The 27,733-nt window shown below is 31.3% G+C and overlaps 5 protein-coding genes across 5 annotated transcripts; 3 read left to right on the top strand and 2 right to left on the bottom strand.

Moving 5' to 3' along the window:
- Positions 1 to 310: 310 nt before the first annotated feature.
- On the top strand, positions 311 to 1,319 carry LOC134831667 (uncharacterized). The gene is made up of 2 exons (XM_063845463.1): positions 311 to 520; positions 574 to 1,319. Exons 1-2 carry the CDS (start codon positions 326 to 328, stop codon positions 1,126 to 1,128), a joined length of 750 nt encoding a protein of 249 aa, XP_063701533.1. The 5' UTR covers positions 311 to 325; the 3' UTR covers positions 1,129 to 1,319.
- Positions 1,320 to 2,252: 933 nt separating this feature from the next.
- LOC134830993 (peptidoglycan-recognition protein SB2-like) lies at positions 2,253 to 3,806 on the bottom strand. Its single transcript, XM_063844616.1, has 4 exons — positions 3,606 to 3,806; positions 2,950 to 3,487; positions 2,564 to 2,887; positions 2,253 to 2,502 (listed from the first exon to the last, which is right to left on the bottom strand). Exons 2-4 carry the CDS (start codon positions 3,182 to 3,184, stop codon positions 2,297 to 2,299), a joined length of 765 nt encoding a protein of 254 aa, XP_063700686.1. The 5' UTR covers positions 3,185 to 3,487; positions 3,606 to 3,806; the 3' UTR covers positions 2,253 to 2,296.
- Positions 3,807 to 6,710: 2,904 nt separating this feature from the next.
- On the top strand, positions 6,711 to 12,514 carry LOC134829184 (uncharacterized). Its single transcript, XM_063842182.1, has 5 exons — positions 6,711 to 7,053; positions 10,754 to 10,856; positions 10,915 to 10,937; positions 11,770 to 12,137; positions 12,197 to 12,514. Exons 1-5 carry the CDS (start codon positions 6,711 to 6,713, stop codon positions 12,512 to 12,514), a joined length of 1,155 nt encoding a protein of 384 aa, XP_063698252.1.
- A 1,306-nt stretch (positions 12,515 to 13,820) lies between these two features.
- LOC134832891 (E3 ubiquitin-protein ligase MARCHF6) lies at positions 13,821 to 19,469 on the bottom strand. Its single transcript, XM_063847096.1, has 4 exons — positions 18,150 to 19,469; positions 17,898 to 18,092; positions 15,629 to 15,811; positions 13,821 to 15,181 (listed from the first exon to the last, which is right to left on the bottom strand). The coding sequence occupies exons 1-4, from the start codon at positions 19,467 to 19,469 to the stop codon at positions 14,213 to 14,215; spliced, it is 2,667 nt and encodes an 888-aa protein (XP_063703166.1). The 3' UTR covers positions 13,821 to 14,212.
- On the top strand, positions 16,000 to 17,874 carry LOC134832892 (UDP-glycosyltransferase UGT5-like). The gene is made up of 2 exons (XM_063847097.1): positions 16,000 to 17,117; positions 17,342 to 17,874. The coding sequence occupies exons 1-2, from the start codon at positions 16,082 to 16,084 to the stop codon at positions 17,857 to 17,859; spliced, it is 1,554 nt and encodes a 517-aa protein (XP_063703167.1). The 5' UTR covers positions 16,000 to 16,081; the 3' UTR covers positions 17,860 to 17,874.
- Positions 19,470 to 27,733: the final 8,264 nt, after the last annotated feature.

Below are 27,733 nucleotides of genomic sequence, written 5' to 3'. Positions count from 1 at the left end.
ATTTAAAACAAAAAATAACAAAAATATTGATCAAGTGTTAAAAATTCATTGAATTTGCCGTTTTGTATGAAAGTGTTTCAATTTTTTTTTTTTTTTTTTGAAAAAAAAGTTTTTGGGATAAAAAGTTCGAAAAAAAATTTGGAGCGGCCTTAAATCAAAATGCAATTTTTGTCGCTAAAACGTCGATGGTTGTTTTGATGTCTTAAACTTCTTATCATCCATCCGTTGATCTTATCGAAATTTAATCCGCGTCGATAACGAACAATGAAATCTACGCTTTTTAAATCTGGAAATTCAGTTTTGATTGCGTTGCGAAACTGAAAACATGAAAATTTACCTATTTCTGCTATCTTTGGGTGTTAGCTGCGTTTTTGCAGCAAACGATACGAAGTCCGATGTCATCACGGAGGCAAATATGAATGCATATATGGACTACGTTTTGATCCAATTTGGTCCTTTCATCAACTCTATGGGATGGATTCCGATGGATTTGCCTGATATTGTCGAAGGGTTCGAAGCTGTAAGTCAAAATTTTCGCTAAAAATAAAAAAAATCAAAAAAAATTTTTTTTAGAAACCAATTCTCATCACATACAGAGGCGAATTAAAACTCACAAACGGCGTTTTGGATGAATTCCAAGGCACAGCACGTTCGGGAAATTCCATGATGTATTACGACAAAATGCTCCTCCGTGTATCTACCTCGACAAATTTACGAAATATCCGATATCGCTTTGATTATTCGGCAAAAATTTGGAATTTGGGACCTACGGGATGGTTAGAAGGCGGCACAGATAAATTCATTATGCACACGGATATTTTAATTGATATCACGGATTTTTATATTTACATGCAGGATTTCCGCGTTGAGAAAATTGGAAGTGTTTGGACAAAATTACACGGAAATATTTTGGTTGATTGGTTGGCGAATGCAATTATTAATACGATGTCATTTATCTTCCGCGGGATTTTACGAGACTTCATTTCTGACAAATTTAGGGAAAATGTGCAAGAAGTTATTGATGAAATTAACAACAACATGCACGGAAAGTTCTCGAGTGTTGAAGATGTCGTGCAATATTTGGCTAAAATGTCGGAAAATGGCTTTGTTGATGCTCCAAAGTACTGAAAGAGATGCTTTGATGCAAAAAGTTTTCAATTATAACTTTTTTTTATATAAAAGTGACAAAAGGTAGTTATAAATAATAAAAAAAGAGAGACTTGGATACAATTTCCTCCATGCGAGTTTCGAGTCAAGTCCCTTACGCATGTGTAATAAATACTTTTTTATGATTTATATCACCAATTATCGAGGCAACAAATAGAACGTGAGTTTTTTTATCTCTCTGAATGACCGTCGACGTACAGAGAAAACAAAAATGAATTTGTCTTCTTGTTAGTGTCTTTCATTTCCACGGCAGTAACCATTGCGTTGTTGTTGTCTGTATTATTTACATTAAAATTAAATTACAAGAAACATATTTTACTTTTAATAAAAATAATAACATGTCATCTTTCAACATCCTATACGACGACGACGACGACGCACATGAATTAATAAAATAAAAAAAAAACGGCAAGAAAAATAGGAGACTGCAAAATTTATCGCTTTTTTTCCTCTTTTCGTTTATAAATGTTATTATTATCATTGCTGGTTGTTGGCTGAAAGGAAATGTTTTGCGTCATTTTTTCGTTTATAGCAACGCATGAAACCGAAAAAGTACAAAATTCCAAGAAATCCATACGACGAAGCGTTAATAATTAACACCAACCCTTGTTTTAATTTGAAATTTTGCATCAAATAAAATTGATGCTCGTGAATTTTTCGAAGCGTGCACAAAGAAAAGTTTTCTCTCTGTGAAAAATTTTTCTTTGTGAGACACAAACCAAAGTGGGTCTCAAAAACATCCTTCAAGCCAACTCGATTTTTTATTTTTTTTTTGCATTTTTGCTCCAAGTATCATTTTTTTCCTTTCGTTGCGACTTTGTATGCATGAGTGCGTTCACACTGCAGATTTTGCGCGTCACATTTAGAAGGTTTCATGTCTTGACATTAAAATGCATAAGTAAGGCAGTCTTTACCTAACCTACTATTTAACACTCTCTTGTTGGTTATACATTATTTTTGTTTTGTAAAAAGCTACTTTTAATACCAACTAATTGAACAAAATGGCAATTTTAACCAAATTTTTTCTCTTTTCTTGCAGAAAGTTCGAAAAAACGACGAAAATGAGACATAAACATAGATAGAACAAAACGAACAAATGTAAGTTGACTTTTATTTTTTTAATTTTTTTTTAACTTTTCACGATGACATTCTTCCAACGAGGCCATAACGCAAGATTTTCGTACATTGCTTCGCCATCTGGTACAATAAGAGATGAGTTTCGAATCCCAAAGACGTTGTAATCGGCATTTAAGCGTTTTCGACGAATTGATTCCGAAATAAGAGCTTTTGCGACATCAAACATCAATTTTGGGGGTATTTGATTTGTAAAATCTCCTAAAAAAAAAATTTTTTTTTAATCAATTTTTTTTAAATAGAAGAAAAATGTCAAATTTACCCATAAATCCTACTGTGAGCATATTCGGGTCATTACTTCCATTGAGATCCCATCCGAGAATTTCATAAACATGCCCGTCTCCGCCAATCAGGAAATTTTGTTGAACCGGAACTCCCAAAGCTATGAGACTCTTGATGATCTCCGTGCACATTTCCTTCGAGAAACATTGCGGAAATCGGGTGTTTTGGATAACTATTGCATTGGCAGTTGATGTTTCAAGCGACGTTTTTTGTCCAATTCCGAGTAAAAGTTTCGTTGGCGTCGCAAAATTAAGTACAGATCGTTCAACCATGAAAAAGGGCACGTTAAATTTCAGTTTTTGATCTAAAATTTAAAACAAATTAAAAAAATTTTTTTTTTTTTTTCAAAAAAAAATTGAAACAAACCTTGTTCAAGTAACAAATAAAGCCCAATAATTGATCCAATGATCAAAAAACACGAAAGAATAACCAAACCAGAATCGCAACATCTCTTCTTGGGACTCGATGAAATCGGGAGATAATCCTTACGCAATAACGGAATCGATTCGCCGCGTTCTAACAAGTCATACAACATTGCCCTATCCTTTTCGCTGAAGCTCGTGTGTTTCTTACAAGTCATTGTTCCAACTTTGTGACCCATTTTTTGTCCCAAATTCGTTGTTTGTTATAAAAATATTTAAAAAAAAGTCGTCGTTTTCCAATTTCAAACTTGAACTTGCATTCGATGTTTTTATTTTAACCCATATCAGGCTATTTGCTGCCCGAAATTAGCCGATGTGCTCGTTTTGGATTTCCTGCGCTTGGAGAAAGGATGCCATTCCTCATCAGTTAGAGATTTAAAGAATTTTCTGTATTCGGTGATGAATCGCGACAATTAGTTGCAAAGTTTAGTCAGTAACTATCAAGAAAAGTCAAGAACTCGTCAATATTTTAAATTGAATTCCTGAAATAAAAAAAGATAAGATAAGGAAAGAGTTATCAAGAGGTTGGTTCGAACGTGTTTTAATCGTTAGCAAACACGAGCTCCTTTTGATTTCTCCGACACTGAGCCACTCACTTACCTTCGAATAAATTCAGAGTCGAAATTGAACTTGAACGCGATACACTTTCTGATCTTTGCGACACACGAGTAACTTCGAAAAAATGCAATCTATGCAAAAGGTTAATTATTATGACGAAGAGTGTATAAGTGAAACGCGCCGAAGACAATGACCGACTGTTTCTGGATTTTTGTCTACATTCCGATTTTAAATTCTGATCTGCTGCGTCAATGTCTGTAGACACATCATTAACGTGTAAATACGATCAGACGACGACGACGACAGTTCAAACTTTGGTCCTTTCCTTTCATGTTTTCGTGAATGCGAGAGAGACAGAGCGATAATCTTGTTGTTCTATGCTCTTATTAGAATTGATAAGTATATCGGTTTGAACAGGTTATTTTTGCATGTAGTAGTCAGAAATCTGGATGCGATGAGTAATTTCTCATCTCCTCTCTCGCATTGCCTACTCATGTTCATCACCCTTGGCAGTTACATATTTTTTTGGGGTAAAAAGTCATTGAACAACTTTCTTCGGCATAAAAAATCCATCTTTTCAATCAAATAAAATACAATAAATTCAGGAGTTCTGCTTTTTTGGTCCAGTTTGGTGATTTGCGTTACAGTTGACATGACATAAAACATAAAAAGATACAAAGAAATTATTTGTTGCTCGTAACCTTTTTCGTTTCCTGTGCAATTGGCATGCAAACTGCTACTTTTTTGCATCGCAGGCAACAATAGCAACTTGCTTTCACATCTTGATCGGAGCGTTGTGTACAAGCCTTATTAAAACCATATTTCAATCCTATCCGTGTGCGCTTATTTTCTTTATCTATTTAAATGAAAAGAAGAAAAACGCGAATAAAATAAGTCAACAATGCACATACACAAACAAACAATATAAAATTATTGCGTTATTGTCTCATAAATGCTTTTGTTATAAATATTTTTCTTTTTTTTTTCGTTGCGTTAAGATGTAGGGTTGATCTTTGTGCACTAATATAAATTACTTACCGCATACATGAAAATATAACTTGGTTGGATTAAATGCATTGTGTGTGCAATAACAGCGACGACGACGACGACGAAGTGCATCTCAGAGGTTATCTAGTTACTTTTATCGCTCGTGATTTACACCATGATTTACGTTGAACAAATATTATTTTATCTATTCTCCATTCATAAGACAGTTCGTAGGCAAGAGGAGGCGAAAATGATAAAATTTTTGTGATGGTAACAAACTAGTTATTCTTCTCGCTCTCTGTCGCTCCATAAATTGTAAAGCATCTTGATAGCTGTGCTGCGTGCTGTTGTTACGATCTAATGGTCTAGATTAATTAAAAAGAAAGAAAAATAAAAACGGCACAGAGTTTTTTAAGAAAAGGCTCTTTAAAATGTTTACCTTCAGCAGCTCTCTAATTTTTTTTTCGCCATACATTCAGGTGAAAACAAAAGTCCCAACAAAAGCAATCCTTTTACGGATATTAAACTTTTTTTAGGTGTTGCATACAGAGTCAAGTAAACGCCAAAAGGATCCTTTATATTATTATTATTTTTTTCCTGCTGAAAAAGTTAAAAACAAAGCACTCTAACGACAAAAAACACAATATTATGTAGAACATGCCAGAAACATTGAAATATGTTCAAGTGTTGCACGGCTTTTATTTTCGGGTGTGAAAAATTTTCTATTTTCTGATTTAAAACATTTTAAGGAACAAATATGAATATTATAGCTTTTAAATATTTTTTTAAAAGGAAATTTTAAAGTAACCAATTTGATGTAAAAAAAATATTTTTTCAATGAATTTTCACATATTATTTTTTGTACCATCATTTCATGATTTTTTTGAAAATTTAAAAAAAAAATATTTTTGAAAAAATGAGGAAAAAATTTTAATTTGTTTAATTTTTTTATATTTTTTACTGAAAATTCTTAAATCCATATTATTTTTTTTAGGTATTCAAGAATTTTTTGAAAAATAAAAAAAATATATTTAAATTTTTAATTCTTTTAATTAAAAAATTTAAAGCAAACAAAAATTTTTTAATATTTTTTTTAAAGAAAATTTATAATTTTTGTATTTTTATCGTCAAATCTTCAATAATTTGAAATATTTCATTTAAAAGTGAATTTTATGGAAAGTCTTTAAAAAAAGATATTCGTTGATTGAAAACTCTTTAAGTAAAAAGAAGAGTGTTGGTTGAAAAAGTTTTTGATAAAAAAACGTACATTGTAAGAGGCAAAAAGGCGTGAAAATCATTAACATGACAAACAATCAAAAGAGTGTCAGGCAAGAGAGTGTCTTAATCCAAAAATCAACTGATATCACACACGTTCACACATGACGAAATTTATCAAAAACACTTATGACAATATTGCAAAAATACATAATAAAATGCATGTTTTTGCATAAGTGTTAACAACCAACCCCTAAGTGTTAAAAAATAATTTTTTTTAATTTTAACACGTTCTACCCCTTTTTTGCGTTCATTTATGTGCGTTTGTGTGTGCAAAGTAACAGCAAAAAAAGAGGAAGATATGCAGGTCTATTTATAATTACTACTGCACACAATTTTTTTTTTATGTGTTTTGTGCCTCGGCGGTGTCGATTTTTTAATATCGCATTGTACGGATGCGCCATAGACACGACTAATTCCGATTTTCCACTTTGCTGGAGAAGACATCGTACTTGGCTTTGTTTTTCACTCATTATGCATTTTCCGTGAGAGATCAATTTTTTTCAATATGAGCTCCTACTTTGTGCGAAACACTCGTCGTGCCGTTCCGCCGTGTGTCGTGTGTGTTACAAACAATCAGTATTATAGCAGAAAATCTGTCATAATGGTCCTTTTATTCGAGTCGTGATGAAGTATTTGCCAGACTTTTTACACTTTTTTTCCATTCTTCGTCGTCGCTCATACACTTTGTCGTCTTTCGCACGACGCAGCGTTGATGATGATGATATATTATGTGTATGTCTTTATTATCACGCTACATGCTTTGTCTTTTTTCTGTTGTTGTTGCTGGTTCTGAAGAGATATTAGACAATACTTCACTTTTTTAAGCTCATTTATTTCATTTTAAACATCGCTCCTCTCCTTCTTTCTTCCAGATATGAGAAAATGTTCCCGCGTCTCCCTTTACAACAGAATGCAGCAGCAGCAGGAGCACAAGAGGACGATCATCCAGCGGATTATGCATACACAGATGCTGCTGCGGATAACCTGATGGCGTATTCGTCGAATGTCGACGACGCGTTTTGGGCCGATGCCATCGAGGATGACATCTCGACGATGCCATTTGATGCGAGCGACGGCGGTTTGTGGAACGGGAGATTCGTGCCGCCGCCTCCGAGACCTCCGTTTCTCGAGAACGACGTTCATAGCGATGGACTGACAACCTGTGATTTGTGTTCGTGGGCATGGCATGACAAAAACTCATTTTCATCGCTTGGCGACTCCATAGGTAAGTACGGCGCATTTATCGCCCAATTAAATTGTCGTTTACCATCGATTTGTACGGAAAAAAGAGATCAACATTTAATCAGTTCCATTTTTATTTCCAATCTCTCTTCTTATGCTCGTTTTTACGGTTTTTGATTATCTTTGATTACCTTCGTTCCCAATCGAATCTCATTTCTTGTGTGAGATACGAATTTCAATAAAAATCAATGATCCTATAAATTCTCCAACTGATTTGAATATTTCGACATTAATGGATCCTGTTTTCAGTTTTTTTAATGTCATTCAAATTTACGTTTTTTTAATAGACCTCGTCTAACTTTTTTTTTTCATTCTTGTTCTTAAACTTTTCCAAGAACAGATTTTGTAACAAAAAAACACATTTTTTACACATCACAAAAACTTTACGCTAAAAAATGCAAAAAAATATTATTCGCTTCAATTACCGTCATAATTAGACTGTAATTATAAATGATTTATTTGTCGCTTTATTCCGTACATAAGTTGTACCTACTTTTCCTCTTTCCCGACCGTAATTAAGAATTAATGAAATTAATTATATTTTTGTGGATCTTCGGGAACATGAAAAAAAAGACGAAAAAAACTGATACAACTCTTTTTTGTAACATTTTTTATGTTTTTGCGGGGTTTCACGGTCTTAATTGAGCAAAACATTTTTTTTTTCTTATGCATTTCACGAGAAAAAGTGTGATGGTAACAGAGACTTGAAAACACTTAAAAAGTATCAAAATACACTTTTGTTGTTAACATTCCACGCGCTTTACTTATTTTATTGAAAAAAAATTTTTTTTTTTTTTTGAGTTGACAAATTGTTCAGTTTTTGTATGAAACGTTTTTAGCTGAAAATCGCCTTGTTCTTGTTACTTTTTAATATTATTTAGTATGTGCTTTTTATGAAGATTTTCACATTTTTTTAAAATAAAGTTATGAAATAAATATTAAATAAAAATACAAAACAGCATTGAATATATTCTCCAAAGTGAAAATGAGACGAAAAGTTATAAAAATGAAAATATTAAATTAATTAATTAAATTAAATGAAATTAAAAAAAAACAAACCTTATTAATTAAAAAAATAATTTAAAATAATAATAAAATAATAAAGTATTAAAATAATAATATTTAAAATAAAAAAAATTAAAATTTAAATAATTAAATAATAAAAAAATTAAAATATTAAAATATTAAATTTATTAAAATAAAAATAAAATTCAAAATATATATTTTTTTTTTAATTTTTAAAAATTATATTTTTTTAATATATGAGTTATATAAGAAAAATTTTTAACTTAAAAAAAATTAAAATAAATATTTAAAATTAAAAAAAAATTATTTTTTTTTAAATATTTTTTTCATAAAAATGATAATATTAAAAGGAATGTGAAACAATAAATTTACGTAATAATAATAATATTAAAACAAGACACGTTGATAATAATCGATAAGCTCCGGGCAAGACACATTTATCTTGTGCGAATTTAATAATTTTATTTTATTATTATTAATGCCGGTAAAGTATAGGTTAGAAAGGTCTATCGTCTATTGTCAGCGTGAAAAATGCGATTAAAAGTGCAGTTATTCAGAAATTAACTTGTCGCTCTCGTGCGCAGTTGTTTAAACGCAATAATTTGTCACTGCACAATTGAAAGCAATTAACGCTGCGAACAAAACACTCTGAAATTATTTATCTCATTTTTAATATCCAGAATTTCTCGCTACTTTCAATCTTTTTTTTTCACCTTAAATAATTAGTTTTATTACATCTTCATATTGTTTGAGCCGCTTGTTGTTCGTAAATGACAAACGAAAAAAAAAGTGTATTTATTGTAATGTGCATGAAACAACATAAAATGAAATAATCATCAAGAAACTACAAAACAGAACAAAATTACCATAATGAACGCGCCGCGAACGCTGTGCGATGAACGAGTGTGAGATAGATGCTATTAAGCCCTAATGGCATAATGAAGTAGTTAGAGAGGTTAACAAACTGTGAATGATTATAGCTCTTTAAAATGGGTAATGAGCGCCGGAATGGTGTCGGAAAAGGATAAAATTATGATAAACAAATGCCAGAAATGCAAAAGCGACGCGATTTATATAATTTGAACGAATCTTTTGATACGCGGATATTTAATTAAAAGTGTGAACAATTTTTTTTTGTGCGCTCTTCAAAAGGAAATTTAACCTGCAATGATGTCGCAAATTAAGTAAATGACGAGAAAAGTCTCGGATTTCTATGAATTGCACGTATTTACAAACAGGAGACAAATGAACGACGACATTAACGTAAATTGCAATGATAAATAATAATAATGGCACTGTAAACAAATAACGAACAAAAAGTGACTTTCAAGCCATAAATAGATTGAGTGCAAATAAATAAACGTTGCGTGTGGTCAAGAGACGCGATTTTGCAGAGATTGAATCGAATATGGGCTAAACGTTTCATGCAGTGACGGATTTTAAGTGAAACTTGACGTTTCAAGAAGTTACTTTGAATAAAATTTCAAAAAGTTGAACAAAATTATTTAAATATCATTTCACTTTCATATCTTTTCTAAAATGAGAAGTTTATAAAATAACTCTAAAATGGCTCTAATTTATCATTTTTAATAATTTTTTAACTCAAAACTGACAAAAAATTGAAACTGAAAAAAAATTTTTTCTTTGACATAGTTTTGTTTTGAAAACCAAATCAAGAGAAAAACTAAATCAAAAACTGTGTCAAAGCAATTTTTGTCAAATCTTGCTCCAAATGGATAAAAAGACACTAAAAACAATTGCTAAAAAGAAACGTACACAGATTTGTGTGAAACGTACGAAGGAGATTTTTTTTGTATTTTCAGCAAAATGAACGAGTTTCAACGTTAAAGGGCAATAATTTTGTGAAAAATTGTAAAAAATGCTAAAAAATCCTCAATTACATAACAAAATTTTGACATTTAAGGCCCTTCTTTTTTTTGCATTTCCTTATCTCCCGTGTAAATCCATCTCTGTTTACGAGAGCATCAGCTTACATAACTTTAACGACATCAAACTAACAGTGATTAAATTCCAGCAATCCAATACAACATCTACACCTGACACGATCAACGTTTTTCTACATTTATTTTTTTTATCTTTTTTTCGTAATTCTCGGCGTTATTTATGTTGTATACCCCTAAATTTAATGACTCTATTTAAAGAACTCCTCTGACAACAACGAAAAAAAAATAAATAAATATATATTTCACAAAAATACTCCACAAACCAACAAAAAAAAAACGAGAATCAAAGCGGATCAGAAGAAAAGAGTTAATAATGACGATGATAATGAATACATAAAAATGTTCGTTTGTTTCTCTTCTTTTCTCGTCTTTTATAACTTTATTACTGACGGAATACGTCTTCATAATATCCGTACAACAACAACAACTCACTCGTCTTCTTCTATTATTATTATTTACCTTGATCCTCGACGATCAACGAATGAAGAGGAATGAAAAATGAAATGAAGTGTGGATGGATGAATGACCAAAAAAAAACTACATAATGGGATGTTGTTTAACTTAACTGAGTGTGGAGCATAACATGATAATTTCCGTACAAATTGATATGTGTGACTTGACTTTGTCGTTTTTATTCAAATGGAAGGATTAAAAACATTTCTTTGTTTCTTTTTTCATTTTTTTACGCTAAAGAGCAACAAGGCGAGATCGGATGGACCTTCACACTCATCATAGTATCGCTAATATCAGCATTTATAGGAGCTACAATCATGATAATTGTGATCAAATGTAAAAGGTAAGGAATGTTAGCAATTATTTTTACCGATATTCTAAAGGCTTTTTTCTATTTTCAGACTAAAATCATCGAATAGCAACGGTAAGTGCAGGCTTTATTGATTCGACACGCACAAGTGTACCTTTATCGCGGGATTTTGTGAGAAAAATGTACAAAAATTGGATTTTAAAGGATATTTAGATCTATTTTTTATAACTTCAGGATTTGAATTTTGAATTTTTGACCAAAAAAGTAACAAAAATATTCAAAAAACAATCAAATTTAAGTGAAAAAGTGAAAAATTTGTGCGTTTTTCTCTCAAAATGACAGTTAACTGAATAATAATACCACAGAAAGAGAGAGAAGCAAAAGAAATTTATGTCAGACAGAAATATCTTAATCTACTACTGTTTCTGTGGCGAATAATAATATATTTATGTTTATTCAATATGTTTTTTTATGCTGTGTTTATAAATATATTCATAAGAAATTCTTCTTCGAGTCGCTTTATCGCACCAATTTAATTTAAATAAAATTATTAATTTACGGCAGAAATGAATAAATATTTGTTCATGCATAAATTTCGAGTTGAGCTGCGCGTTTAACTAACAATTACGTGCTACATACCTTCGATTCGCGTCGTCGTCGTCGTCTGTATGGCGGATAAGCAAAACGAAATGAAAAGTGTTTAATTGGCGTGCAGAAAGTCATGCAATTTTACGTTCTCGCAATGCAACACCTTCGCCATAATGCTTTATTAATCTAGCATTAAAATTAAATGGGGACTTGTTTAGCATTTTTTCGCAGTTATCAATATCTGTGGGATTATCGGTGTGTGACAATAGAAGTCTTAATGAGAAAATGAAATATTATTCGAACCTTACCTCGTAAAATGAAAAAAAAAAATAATGAAACGTTTTTTTTTTCTTTTCAGCAAATCGTCCAGTGCCATGGTGGTATAGATCACGAAGCGCCGCCAATAATCGTAATAGTAACACGCCTTGTGCTAATTTAGGATCTAGTAGTAATTCAAGCAAACATCCTGCCGATAGTATACGCAATCCAAATAGTAATGCGGGTGTTTGGACTTGGCTAACGAATCGTCGTTCGCCATCAGCGCCCGAACAATTGGGCAGTCCGCAACATTTGTCGCCCGCAGAAAATCATTACACTCACATGGATGACGCTTACAGTCCGGTTGGGGCAGCAGGCGAAGCGCTATATGCTGAACTCGATCGCGAAAGCATCAACTCGAACAATCCGTCGTACCAAAATACGGCATATAGTCAATGCGGGGATATGGTAAGAATTGAAAAATTTAAAAAAAAAATTTGAAATTATTGAAATTTTTTTAATTTTAGCACGATCATGACATTCCAATGGTATCTTCAGCACCCAGTAGTGCATATTACTCGGATCTCTCGGTAACGGCGATGCCCACAGAACGCGCATACGAAATTGTCGAAACTGTTATGTCGTCTCCGTTGCCAAATTGGGTCGATGAGCATCCATCATCTTCGACATCGATGTCCCATCATTTCCATCATCCGTCGTCGTCGACGAGTTTGTCAGACGGCAGTAGCAATAGCTTAAACAAACAAAACTTGATGTTAGCACGACGAGCAAATCGTCTCTCCGCTATCAACGAAAGCACTTCAATTCCATCCGATTACGTGTAAGAGAAATTTCCTTCGTTATTTATATTAGATGTAAAAAAAAATATCGGAAAAACAGAAAAGTCTGACTTAAATTTTATGATTTTGTTTTTAGAAATGAACGACATTCCTCGTCAGACATTTCAGCAACTAGTCTTTCTCGGAAAAAGTACTTAAATTGACATTTTTTTGTGATTAAATTTTATTTTTTATCAACTACTTTTATATTCAAACTGCCAAAATATACAAAAAGACAACTAATTAAACTAAGTAAAATTATTTGTAAAAAAAATATCAAAATGATTTGAAGTGAAAATTACAATTTATTAAAAATTTAATTAATATTTGCCAAATCTTGCCATTTTATTCGTAAAAGCAAAAGACAAGTACAAATTGATAAAAAAAATTGTAATATTTTCACTTCAACTCGTATTAACGGAAAACCCCTTTAACAAAAAGTCTCGGAAACGAAAATTCTAAATTTAATGTATACAAAAAAAAAATCGAATGAAAAATTATATAAATATGTTACAATTTCATCCCAATCACGGTTTCGATAAAACCCCTTCAAAAAAATGCCTTCCAAAATTTAAACGAAAAAAAAAATTATAAGAGAAAACCTTGCAACTAAAAAAAATAACAAATCAAAGTGTTGTGACCGCAATTTTTCGGTTATTTTATATTTATAAACTTAAATAGGAACGATATTGTAGATATATATTATAATACATTTAATTATATTGTATGTGAAAATATATACAGATATAGGAAAGAATAAAAAACAAACCTTAAACGGAAGCATTTTATAGAATAAGTTGTAAGGATTACAGAACATAAGAGTGAATGACATAGAATAATAATAAATTTTAATGAATAAAGTCAAGTTTTTAAAACTGAAAAATAGTTAAATGAAATGCAAAGTTTTTTAATTATTGTATTTTTTAAAACTTCTTTAAAAAAAATTGCGAATTTTTGAAATTTTTTTTAGGAAAAATTTTGAAGGTATGGAAAAAAATTATCTTTTTTAAATATTTTCAAAATTCAACACTTGAATTCAAAATTCAAAAAAAATATTTTTTTAAATTATTTATAAATTTTTTTTTTCATTTTTATAGAAGAAAAAATTTTTCAAGTACCTACAAAATATTTTTTTAATTTTTTGAAAAATAATTTTTTTGAACTTTTGTAGGATGAGAAATTTTGAAGCTAAAAATTTTTTTTTAATTTTTTGAAAAAAAAAATATTTTTTTATACCTACCTTATTATTTTTTAGAAGGAAAGATTTCGGAAGTAAAAAAAGAATTTTTTATTTATTTTTTGATTTCTTTATTTCAAACAGAATTTAATTAAATTCCACTAAATAATAACAACAGGATTCAATAAAATAATTAATGTCTTATGTATGTACAAAAAGGTAAAAACGAAATTTGCTCTATTCCAAAAAATTTTAAATTCTTTGTTTTTTCAATATCCTATAATTTTTTTTTGTTTTAATATTAAATTGTAGGTAAATGTACATCCGTTACACTAAAGTAATATGTATGTAAATAGTAAAATTGGCGAAGCTCTACCAAACTCTAATTTTGTTTCTCAAGTACTTTTGGAGACAGAAGGAAGAGGATCGGAGAAAATATGAAAAATTCTGATTGCATTAAATTTTTAAAACTGGACAAAATAGTTTGATTTAAGACACTGTTCGCTTCTTTTGTGTGTTTATTTTTTTTAGTCTTGCGCCTGTTGCGACGTCGAAGTTGAAGTAACAACAGCAGCAGCTCTCTTCTTGCGATGATCATAGTTGACGAGTCTTTGGCCCACGAGATATTTGTCATTTTTGATTGCGACATACAACTTCTTGAATTGCCTAATGTGGAAATTGATGATGGCAATCATGACAGCTGCCAACAGGAAACACGGATAGATTCTGCGTGCAATCAGAATGCGAGTATGTTGATTGACGAAGAAAATTGGCAAAATTGAGTGTGCGAGCACGTAAGGAACTGCCAAGCAGAGTCCAAAAACCGTAATTACGGGCGTCGCAAGTTCCCGAATGATGAATTTCAGATCGATATCTCGCAAACCATCGCGATACGCTTGTTCGATGGCACGTTTGAGAGGCCAATCGGGTCCCATTACCGTTAAAGCGCATGCAATTTTCGTGTAAAGAACGCCCAAAGCCCAATCTTGTCCGAGAAAGAAAACGGGCGTTTTATCGAGCGGCACACGTAACGGCACAACAACAACCATTTCGAGCAGCAAACCAAACATCAGCGGAATTACGCCGAGCATCAGTACGAAAATCGATGCTGCCATCGCGTAACTTGCACCCACACTTAGCCAATGTTTGACTTTTTGTATCACAGCTTGTCTGCCTTGCGGAAAGAGATTGACAGCGAGAGCGATGCCTCGTGACATTACCCAACACAAATACGTGCCCATTGCAGCGGTATAAAGTTCATGAGGGCGTGTTGGCGTATCTCCTTTTTGGGGCGTCAAATGTGTGCCGAGACTCCAGAGTGTCATCACATATCGGCCCAAACAGATGGGGATCGTCAAAGTGCATAAACTACCAACAACTAAACTCGCACACATGAGCAAAACTAATCCAACAAGACGAACACCAAAAATCGTTGGTTTATCGTATGGTTGAAAGCCGACGGGAACATCTCGTTGTAAAATTGCTTGATGAGCAGCCTAAAAAAAAGAAAAAAAAATTTTTTTTTGTTTTTTAAATTTTTCTTAATTTTTTTGAACCCTTTTTAATTCGTTTAACTTTTTAAAATTATTTTATTTTTTTACACTTTTTTTTAATTTTTAAAAATTTTAAAATTATTTTTTGTCTTATTAATTTTGAATTATTATTTTTTTTTAATTTTTTCAATTTTTTTAATTTTTTTAAATTTATTTTAATTTTGAAATTTTTTTTTAATATTTAAAATTTTTAAAATTTTTTTTTAATTTTAAAAATTATTTTTGTCTTATTAATTTTGAATTATTGAATTATTATTTTTTCAAAATTTTTGATTTTTTTTTTTTTTAAATTGAAAATTGTATTTAAAAATGGATTTTTTTCTCTAAAATAATTTTTCATAAAAATTATAAATTTTTTTTTCAAAATATTTTTTTTAAAATTCAACTTACAGCTAATCCAGCTCCCGGTTCAGGTTGTTGTCTCGCATTGTCATCATCATTTGGTCGCGGCTCTGAACCTAATAAGTAACTTTTGAGCCCGAGCATCCATGAAACGACGTTGCACCATATTCGTATGATCCCTTTTAACCAAATTCGTGTATGAGACTGTTCGAAGAAACCCGGAAGAATTATCTAAAAAAGAGACGAGAGAGAAAAAAATAATGTAAAAATCGAGTTTTACAAGTTTCTATTCAAAAAACAATCAAAAGTTCTCTCATGTAATTATGACGCAGCAAAAACTATAAAACTGGAAATATTATTTAATTGTGTTTGTGTAGCTCTATTGACACAGTCTCGTGAATCAAGTGCGATAAGTTACAGATAGCAAATAGATTTTATTGAAAATAGTTAGTTAGTTAGTCAATTATCTCGCGTCAGTCGGGCAAGTTGTAAATAATTACAATGAAATTGTTGTTATTTTTCGTTTGTTGTCTTTGGACAACGGCAAATTGCGCAAATATTCTCGCCGTTTTTCCCACACAAGCGAGATCTCATTACATCGTTAGTCAAAGACTCCTATTTGAACTTGCCAAATCAGGACATCAAGTAACAGTCATCACTCTTGTGCAAACGAAAAACCTTCCCGAAGGTTACAACGAAATTTATCTCGACTTTGGCGACGAAATGGATGAAATTGCGAAAGGATTGTTCAACAAAACAGACGAAAATCAACTGGCAAGCGGATCAATAACGGGTTTCTTTCTGAAAATGGTAGATACGTCACGCAGAATTTTGTTACACGAAAAAGTCCAAAGTCTCATGAAATCAAATGCGAAATTCGATTTGTTCGTTTTTGAGATTTTCATGGATGAAGCATTGCTTGGTTTAGCACATCACTTCAAAATTCCCGCAGTTGGCATATCAACAATTGGCGTTTCACGTTGGGTTGAAGAATTTACAGCAACACCGATGCCCTATTCGTACATTCCTCATGCCCTCTTGAACTTTCAAGAACAAATGACGTTCTCCGAAAGATTTATCAACACAATTGCGAGTCTTTTCGAAGAAGGGCTTTTACGATTTTTGCTTTATCCCAAAATGGAAGAAATTTATAATGAAGTATTTCCTGATCCAAAGCCGGATTTTTATACGTTGCGAAAAACAGCGATCTCTTTGACTCTGTTGAACAGTCACATTAGTTTGGGAGGCACGAAACCGATGATGTCGAACATGATTGAAGTCGGAGGGATGCATGTTGAGCTGAAAACGAAACCTTTACCGAAGGATATGCAAGATTTTATCGATTCAGCAGAACATGGAGTCATTTATTTCTGTCTCGGATCGAATGTTCGCCCGAAATATATGCATGCGGAGAAGAAACAAGCAATTTTAAGAGCTTTTAGTAAGATGAAGGAGAAGGTTATTTGGAAATTTGACGACGATACTTTGGAATATGACAAAAATAAGATTTACATTGCGAAATGGATGCCTCAAAATGGTATAAAAATTTTTTTTTCGCGAAAAATTATCTAAATTTAATTTTTTTATCAATTTTTTTTTAATTATTTTTTTTATTTTTTTTTTTAATTTATTTTTTTTTAATTTTTTTTTAATTTTTAAAAAATTTTTTTTTTAATTTTTTTTAAATTTTTTTTTTATATTTTTTGAATATTTTTTTAAAATATTTTTTTAAATATTTTTTTTATTTTTATTTTTTTTTAGATATTTTGGCAAATCCAAAAGTAAAAGTATTTATAACGCACGGAGGACTTTTGGGAACAACAGAAGCGATTGTTCATGGCGTGCCATTAGTCGGAATTCCAATAATGGCGGATCAAAATATGAACATGGCAAAAGCTGAACTTGCTGGATATGGAATTAAACTTCAGTACACGAATTTGACGGAAGTTTCGTTAAAATGGGCTCTCGATGAAGTAATTAACAACCCAAAATATCGAAATACTGTCAAAGAAATGTCAGCGAGATTTAGAGATCGCCCTCAAGATCCTCTTGAAACAGCGAAATATTGGATAGAATATGTGATTAGACACAAAGGTGCTCATTATTTAAAGTCTCCTGCATTGAAGCTAAACACTGTTGAACGCTACAACATGGATGTTTATGCGATATTTTTAATTTTGGGACAATTGGTGCTTTTTATCTCGTACAAAATCTTATCTTTTGCTTATTATTTAATCTTTGGAGGCAAGAAAAACAACTCAAAGTCAAAGAAGGAATAAAATTTTGATAAAAAATTGAAGAAAATGAAATTTCTTACCTGCAAAAGTAAAAGTTGCAAACTCAATTCATTCACTTCCGAGTCTCCCGACAACGTATAAGGTAAGAATCCGGGATTGAAGTACTTGAGAATCTGAATTGGGGTCCAAAGCATCAAAAGAATTGCTGAACCAAAGATAATCGCTGAAGCAATTAGTCGTCGCGTGTGACGAAAGATTGACAAATGTATCATTTCCTACGGAGATCAAAGGTTAAATTGTATTTTAATGAGAAAATTCATGTTTTTACTTACCTGAATTGGACTAAAATCGGGATCATTTAGATTTCGCAAGAACCATAAAACTCCGGGTCGAAGAACTTCTCGCAAAATGACGATAAATGACGCAAAATAGTAGATAAATACCATTCCAAACATCCAATGGATGAAAAGTGACGTACCCGGTGCTGCTCTAAAACTGATTTTACGATCTTTCAATGTCGCATCGAACATCGGCAAACTACAAATATCAAGCCAAACGCCGCATCCAAGAGGTAAAATGCCAATTTCGACAACCGAAAGCAACGAAACTTTCACGACGATGTAACACAATCCCAATACTCTTCGTGGCTTTCGAAGTCTCAGGAATCTCGTGATGGCATGCAATCCAACTAGAATCACGGCGATGATGCAATATCCGAAAAGAGTTGTTAATAAGCCGTGAATATGAACAAGCGCCTTTCCGGGTCGAATGATTTTCAAACAAGAAATTGCCAAATTGCCCACAGAGTACGGGCAAAAGGCGAAAATGAAGATAAAAAGGGTGTTTAGAGACACAACCCAAAATACATGCTCGAGAAATACCATTGAACCATCTAGCCCGAGAAGTCTCTCCCATGTGAGTTCTTCGGCGGCACGATCCCATTCCATTGGATTCCAATTTCCGTCGTCTTGAGCAGCTTCGGGTTCTTGTGCTTGCGGCTCTTGAGCTTCTTCGCGTTGAATCAACGGCGGAGGTTGATCGTTGTTGATGGGAACGTCTTGCGGAGGTGCTTGCGGCTCTTGCACAAATATCAAAGGTTCGTTTTGCGGGCGATTGTGATCCATAACGTTCGCATTGTTGTTGTTATTGTGTCCGCCATCGTTGTTATTGTTGTCTTCGTCATTGTTGTTGTTTTCATTCTCGTCGACGACATCTTCCGCCGGTTCTTGCGCCGCATCAGCTTGAGCTGCTTGAGGTTGCGCGACAACAGGCGGCTGATTTTGCTGCTGATTTGCTTCGGCAACAGCTACGGGCGGTTCATCACGTTCTAACCAATCAGGTCCGCCGCCATGCAAAATTTGTTCACGCAACCAAACGAGTCCAATGAAAGCGAAAAGAGTGCATGTCACGACGAAACATCCGCGAAACACGTCAACGGCGAGATTCTCCATCGAAAAAATGTTCAAAGGAAGTGTTAGCAGCATGTTGAAGGATCCCGTGAACAAAAATCTATAAGTACGATAAGCTGTGAGAGGCACAACGCCAAGCCATGCAATTGCGACAATCGTGTAATGTAGCCAATATTTGACGGCGTGCGTAACGGAATTGAGAAGCCCGCCGGCGACATCGCGTAATGGTAACACGCGCGGCATATCATCGAATAAATCAAGCCGAAATCGGTGCTCCGCATAAGATGAGTTCCTTGCGATATCCGCATCGATTTTTGAAGAAATAAAAAAAAAACGAGTTTACAATCAAAAACCGTTGTTTTTTTTTTGATTCCAATTTCCGTCGTCAACCAAGCTTTTCTTGTTGCTTGCGGCTTTCAGCTTCTTCGTTGAATAAACGGTTGATTTTTCGGAACATTACAAATATCTTGCGGGATTTTTTCCGCCATCGCAAAATTTGTTCGAAGGGAACGCAAGAGGAAATTTCAAAAAAATTTACGTGTGTATTTTTCGTGTGTAATTCTCATAAATGTGTTTTTTGATAAATAGCTAAATTACAACGAGGTTCATATGCCGGTTTTGCGTGGTCAATTTTCAACCGTTGATGATCAAAGCTAACGTTCGATAAATATGTTGCGAAATTCCATCTGATCGACCGCGAAAAAAACATTTAATGATGTTTTTTTTTCATTGAAGGATCCCGCAATTAAAAAAATATACAGAAATAAAAAAAACGATATTTTTCTTCACGCCGGTTTTTCGCCTTGCATGCAGATTGAGCGTCATTCTAAATGATTCCATTGATGCTGAACGCGATTTTTGAAATAAAAAAACAACGATTTTAAATTTGAGGAGCAAAAATCGTACGTTGGTGTGTCAACGGCCATACTTTTGCTGTTTCAAATAAAAGTTAATAAAATGCCCGCTAAAGTTGATTTCCAAGAGAATCATCGCATCCTGCAAAAAAAAAAAACGATTTTACCATCGAAACTTATTCTTTGCAACAATTTTTAAAAAAGGACGATTGTTTTTCAAAGCATTTTCTGATTATTCATTCTAAAGTTGATTTCCATTGATATCTGATCGATTTTTGAAGAAATAAAAAAAATGCATATGAGGAGCAAAAATTCAAAATTTTCAACCAACTTTTGAAGTGGTTTCTAAAAGTTAATAAACATGCATTCTAAAGTTGATTTCCATTGTTGAAGAAATAAAAAAAACAACGATCATATGCAAAAATCAAGTCAATTTTCAACCAACTTTTGATGTGTTTCAAATCTAAAAGTTAATAAACATTCATTCTAAAGTTGATTTCCATTGATATCTGATGATCGATTTTTGACGAAATCGAAAAAAAAAACGATTTTCCATAAAGGAGCAAAAATAAATTATTTTTTTTTGATGAAGTCAATTTTCAACCAACTTTTGAGGGGTTTCAAAGCTAAAAGTTAATAAATATTCATTCTAAAGTTGATTTCCATTGATATCTGATCGATTTTTGACGAAATAAAAAAAAGTACGATTTTATCATATGAGGAGCAAAAATCGTTTTTTTTTTTCAAGTCAATTTTCAACCAACTTTTGATGGGTTTCAAAGCTAAAAGTTAATAAACATTCATTCTAAAGTTGATTTCCATTGATATCTGATCGATTTTTGACGAAATAAAAAAAAGTACGATTTTATCATATGAGGAGCAAAAATCGTTGTTTTTTCTCAAGTCAATTTTCAACCAACTTTTGAGGGGTTTCAAAGCTAAAAGTTAATAAACATGCATTCTAAAGTTGATTTCCATTGATATCTGATCGATTTTTGAAGAAATAAAAAAAACAACGATTTTATCATATGAGGGGCAAAAACCGTTGTTTTTTTTCAAGTCAATTTTCAACCAACTTTTGATGGGTTTCAAAGCTAAAAGTTAATAAATATTCATTCTAAAGTTGATTTCCATTGATATCTGATCGATTTTTGACGAAATAAAAAAAAACGATTTTATCATATGAGGAGCAAAAATCGTTGTTTTTTTCTCAAGTCAATTTTCAACCAACTTTTGATGGGTTTCAAAGCTAAAAGTTAATAAACATTCATTCTAAAGTTGATTTCCATTGATATCTGATCGATTTTTGAAGAAATAAAAAAAACAACGATTTTATCATATGAGGGGCAAAAACCGTTGTTTTTTTTCAAGTCAATTTTCAACCAACTTTTGATGGGTTTCAAAGCTAAAAGTTAATAAATATTCATTCTAAAGTTGATTTCCATTGATATCTGATCGATTTTTGACGAAATAAAAAAAAGTACGATTTTATCATATGAGGAGCAAAAATCGTACTTTTTTTCTCAAGTCAATTTTCAACCAACTTTTGATGGGTTTCAAAGCTAAAAGTTAATAAATATTCATTCTAAAGTTGATTTCCATTGATATCTGATCGATTTTTGACGAAATAAAAAAAAAGTACGATTTTATCATATGAGGAGCAAAAACCGTTGTTTTTTTCTAAAGTCAATTTTCAACCAACTTTTGATGGGTTTCAAAGCTAAAAGTTAATAAACATGCATTCTAAAGTTGATTTCCATTGATATCTGATCGATTTTTGACGAAATAAAAAAAAGTACGATTTTATCATATGAGGAGCAAAAATCGTACTTTTTTTCTCAAGTCAATTTTCAACCAACTTTTGAGGGGTTTCAAAGCTAAAAGTTAATAAACATGCATTCTAAAGTTGATTTCCATTGATATCTGATCGATTTTTGAAGAAATAAAAAAAAACAACGATTTTATCATATGAGGGGCAAAAACCGTTGTTTTTTTTTTCAAGTCAATTTTCAACCAACTTTTGAGGGGTTTCAAAGCTAAAAGTTAATAAACATGCATTCTAAAGTTGATTTCCATTGATATCTGATCGATTTTTGAAGAAATAAAAAAAAGTACGATTTTATCATATGAGGAGCAAAAATCGTACTTTTTTTCTCAAGTCAATTTTCAACCAACTTTTGATGGGTTTCAAAGCTAAAAGTTAATAAACATGCATTCTAAAGTTGATTTCCATTGATATCTGATCGATTTTTGACGAAATAAAAAAAAGTACGATTTTACCATATGAGGAGCAAAAATCGTACTTTTTTTCTCAAGTCAATTTTCAACCAACTTTTGAGGGGTTTCAAAGCTAAAAGTTAATAAACATGCATTCTAAAGTTGATTTCCATTGATATCTGATCGATTTTTGACGAAATAAAAAAAAGTACGATTTTATCATATGAGGAGCAAAAACCGTTGTTTTTTCTGAAGTCAATTTTCAACCAACTTTTGATAGATTTCAAAGCTAAAAGTTAATAAACATGCATTCTAAAGTTGATTTCCATTGATATCTGATCGATTTTTGACGAAATAAAAAAAAGTACGATTTTACCATATGAGGAGCAAAAATCGTACTTTTTTTCTCAAGTCAATTTTCAACCAACTTTTGAGGGGTTTCAAAGCTAAAAGTTAATAAACATGCATTCTAAAGTTGATTTCCATTGATATCTGATCGATTTTTGAAGAAATAAAAAAAACAACGATTTTATCATATGAGGGGCAAAAATCGTACTTTTTTTTCAAGTCAATTTTCAACCAACTTTTGAGGGGTTTCAAAGCTAAAAGTTAATAAATATGCATTCTAAAGTTGATTTCCATTGATATCTGATCGATTTTTGACGAAATAAAAAAAAGTACGATTTTATCATATGAGGAGCAAAAATCGTACTTTTTTTCTCAAGTCAATTTTCAACCAACTTTTGAGGGGTTTCAAAGCTAAAAGTTAATAAACATGCATTCTAAAGTTGATTTCCATTGATATCTGATCGATTTTTGACGAAATAAAAAAAAGTACGATTTTACCATATGAGGAGCAAAAATCGTACTTTTTTTCTCAAGTCAATTTTCAACCAACTTTTGAGGGGTTTCAAAGCTAAAAGTTAATAAACATGCATTCTAAAGTTGATTTCCATTGATATCTGATCGATTTTTGAAGAAATAAAAAAAACAACGATTTTATCATATGAGGGGCAAAAACCGTTGTTTTTTTTCAAGTCAATTTTCAACCAACTTTTGATGGGTTTCAAAGCTAAAAGTTAATAAACATGCATTCTAAAGTTGATTTCCATTGATATCTGATCGATTTTTGACGAAATAAAAAAAAGTACGATTTTATCATATGAGGAGCAAAAATCGTACTTTTTTTCTCAAGTCAATTTTCAACCAACTTTTGAGGGGTTTCAAAGCTAAAAGTTAATAAACATGCATTCTAAAGTTGATTTCCATTGATATCTGATCGATTTTTGAAGAAATAAAAAAAACAACGATTTTATCATATGAGGGGCAAAAACCGTTGTTTTTTTTCAAGTCAATTTTCAACCAACTTTTGATGGGTTTCAAAGCTAAAAGTTAATAAACATGCATTCTAAAGTTGATTTCCATTGATATCTGATCGATTTTTGACGAAATAAAAAAAAGTACGATTTTATCATATGAGGAGCAAAAATCGTACTTTTTTTCTCAAGTCAATTTTCAACCAACTTTTGATTGGTTTCAAAGCTAAAAGTTAATAAATATGCATTCTAAAGTTGATTTCCATTGATATCTGATCGATTTTTGACGAAATAAAAAAAAGTACGATTTTATCATATGAGGAGCAAAAATCGTACTTTTTTTCTCAAGTCAATTTTCAACCAACTTTTGAGGGGTTTCAAAGCTAAAAGTTAATAAACATGCATTCTAAAGTTGATTTCCATTGATATCTGATCGATTTTTGAAGAAATAAAAAAAAACAACGATTTTATCATATGAGGGGCAAAAACCGTTGTTTTTTTTCAAGTCAATTTTCAACCAACTTTTGATGGGTTTCAAAGCTAAAAGTTAATAAACATGCATTCTAAAGTTGATTTCCATTGATATCTGATCGATTTTTGACGAAATAAAAAAAAGTACGATTTTACCATATGAGGAGCAAAAATCGTACTTTTTTTCTCAAGTCAATTTTCAACCAACTTTTGAGGGGTTTCAAAGCTAAAAGTTAATAAACATGCATTCTAAAGTTGATTTCCATTGATATCTGATCGATTTTTGACGAAATAAAAAAAACAACGATTTTATCATATGAGGAGCAAAAACCGTTGTTTTTTCTCAAGTCAATTTTCAACCAACTTTTGATAGATTTCAAAGCTAAAAGTTAATAAACATTCATTCTAAAGTTGATTTTCATTGATATCTGATCGATTTTTGACGAAATAAAAAAAAGTACGATTTTATCATATGAGGAGCAAAAATCGTACTTTTTTTCTCAAGTCAATTTTCAACCAACTTTTGATGGGTTTCAAAGCTAAAAGTTAATAAACATGCATTCTAAAGTTGATTTCCATTGATATCTGATCGATTTTTGACGAAATAAAAAAAAGTACGATTTTACCATATGAGGAGCAAAAATCGTACTTTTTTTCTCAAGTCAATTTTCAACCAACTTTTGAGGGGTTTCAAAGCTAAAAGTTAATAAACATGCATTCTAAAGTTGATTTCCATTGATATCTGATCGATTTTTGAAGAAATAAAAAAAACAACGATTTTATCATATGAGGGGCAAAAACCGTTGTTTTTTTTCAAGTCAATTTTCAACCAACTTTTGATGGGTTTCAAAGCTAAAAGTTAATAAACATGCATTCTAAAGTTGATTTCCATTGATATCTGATCGATTTTTGACGAAATAAAAAAAAGTACGATTTTATCATATGAGGAGCAAAAATCGTACTTTTTTTCTCAAGTCATTTTTCAACCAACTTTTGATGGGTTTCAAAGCTAAAAGTTAATAAACATGCATTCTAAAGTTGATTTCCATTGATATCTGATCGATTTTTGACGAAATAAAAAAAAGTACGATTTTACCATATGAGGAGCAAAAATCGTACTTTTTTTCTCAAGTCACTTTTCAACCAATTTTTGATGAGTTTCAAAGCTAAAAGTTAATAAACATGCATTCTAAAGTTGATTTCCATTGATATCTGATCGATTTTTGACGAAATAAAAAAAAGTACGATTTTACCATATGAGGAGCAAAAATCGTACTTTTTTTCTCAAGTCAATTTTCAACCAACTTTTGAGGGGTTTCAAAGCTAAAAGTTAATAAACATGCATTCTAAAGTTGATTTCCATTGATATCTGATCGATTTTTGACGAAATAAAAAAAAGTACGATTTTACCATATGAGGAGCAAAAATCGTACTTTTTTTCTCAAGTCAATTTTCAACCAACTTTTGAGGGGTTTCAAAGCTAAAAGTTAATAAACATGCATTCTAAAGTTGATTTCCATTGATATCTGATCGATTTTTGACGAAATAAAAAAAACAACGATTTTATCATATGAGGGGCAAAAACCGTTGTTTTTTTTCAAGTCAATTTTCAACCAACTTTTGATGGGTTTCAAAGCTAAAAGTTAATAAACATGCATTCTAAAGTTGATTTCCATTGATATCTGATCGATTTTTGACGAAATAAAAAAAAGTACGATTTTATCATATGAGGAGCAAAAATCGTACTTTTTTTCTCAAGTCAATTTTCAACCAACTTTTGATGGGTTTCAAAGCTAAAAGTTAATAAACATGCATTCTAAAGTTGATTTCCATTGATATCTGATCGATTTTTGAAGAAATAAAAAAAACAACGATTTTATCATATGAGTTGCAAAAACCGTTTTTTTTTTTTCAAGTCAATTTTCAACCAACTTTTGATGGGTTTCAAAGCTAAAAGTTAATAAACATGCATTCTAAAGTTGATTTCCATTGATATCTGATCGATTTTTGACGAAATAAAAAAAAGTACGATTTTATCATATGAGGAGCAAAAATCGTACTTTTTTTCTCAAGTCAATTTTCAACCAACTTTTGATGGGTTTCAAAGCTAAAAGTTAATAAACATGCATTCTAAAGTTGATTTCCATTGATATCTGATCGATTTTTGACGAAATAAAAAAAAGTACGATTTTATCATATGAGGAGCAAAAATCGTACTTTTTTTCTCAAGTCAATTTTCAACCAACTTTTGAGGGGTTTCAAAGCTAAAAGTTAATAAACATGCATTCTAAAGTTGATTTCCATTGATATCTGATCGATTTTTGACGAAATAAAAAAAAGTACGATTTTACCATATGAGGAGCAAAAATCGTACTTTTTTTCTCAAGTCAATTTTCAACCAACTTTTGAGGGGTTTCAAAGCTAAAAGTTAATAAACATGCATTCTAAAGTTGATTTCCATTGATATCTGATCGATTTTTGAAGAAATAAAAAAAACAACGATTTTATCATATGAGGGGCAAAAACCGTTGTTTTTTTTTCAAGTCAATTTTCAACCAACTTTTGATGGGTTTCAAAGCTAAAAGTTAATAAACATGCATTCTAAAGTTGATTTCCATTGATATCTGATCGATTTTTGACGAAATAAAAAAAAGTACGATTTTATCATATGAGGAGCAAAAAACTTTTTTTTCAAGTCAATTTTCAACCAACTTTTGATGGGTTTCAAAGCTAAAAGTTAATAAACATGCATTCTAAAGTTGATTTCCATTGATATCTGATCGATTTTTGACGAAATAAAAAAAAGTACGATTTTATCATATGAGGAGCAAAAATCGTACTTTTTTTCTCAAGTCAATTTTCAACCAACTTTTGATGGGTTTCAAAGCTAAAAGTTAATAAACATGCATTCTAAAGTTGATTTCCATTGATATCTGATCGATTTTTGACGAAATAAAAAAAAGTACGATTTTATCATATGAGGAGCAAAAATCGTACTTTTTTTTCAAGTCAATTTTCAACCAACTTTTGAGGGGTTTCAAAGCTAAAAGTTAATAAACATGCATTCTAAAGTTGATTTCCATTGATATCTGATCGATTTTTGACGAAATAAAAAAAAGTACGATTTTACCATATGAGGAGCAAAAATCGTACTTTTTTTCTCAAGTCAATTTTCAACCAATTTTTGATGGGTTTCAAAGCTAAAAGTTAATAAACATGCATTCTAAAGTTGATTTCCATTGATATCTGATCGATTTTTGAAGAAATAAAAAAAACAACGATTTTATCATATGAGGGGCAAAAACCGTTTTTTTTTCAAGTCAATTTTCAACCAAATTTTGATGGGTTTCAAAGCTAAAAGTTAATAAACATGCATTCTAAAGTTGATTTCCATTGATATCTGATCGATTTTTGACGAAATAAAAAAAAGTACGATTTTACCATATGAGGAGCAAAAATCGTACTTTTTTTCTCAAGTCAATTTTCAACCAACTTTTGAGGGGTTTCAAAGCTAAAAGTTAATAAACATGCATTCTAAAGTTGATTTCCATTGATATCTGATCGATTTTTGACGAAATAAAAAAAAGTACGATTTTATCATATGAGGGGCAAAAATCGTACTTTTTTTCTCAAGTCAATTTTCAACCAA

This window comes from Culicoides brevitarsis, chromosome 2, assembly GCF_036172545.1.
Source record: "Culicoides brevitarsis isolate CSIRO-B50_1 chromosome 2, AGI_CSIRO_Cbre_v1, whole genome shotgun sequence".
Lineage (NCBI taxonomy): Eukaryota > Metazoa > Arthropoda > Insecta > Diptera > Ceratopogonidae > Culicoides > Culicoides brevitarsis.
The sequence above is the reverse complement of the archived record's forward strand: the minus strand, read 5'-3'. Positions and strand labels throughout refer to the sequence as shown.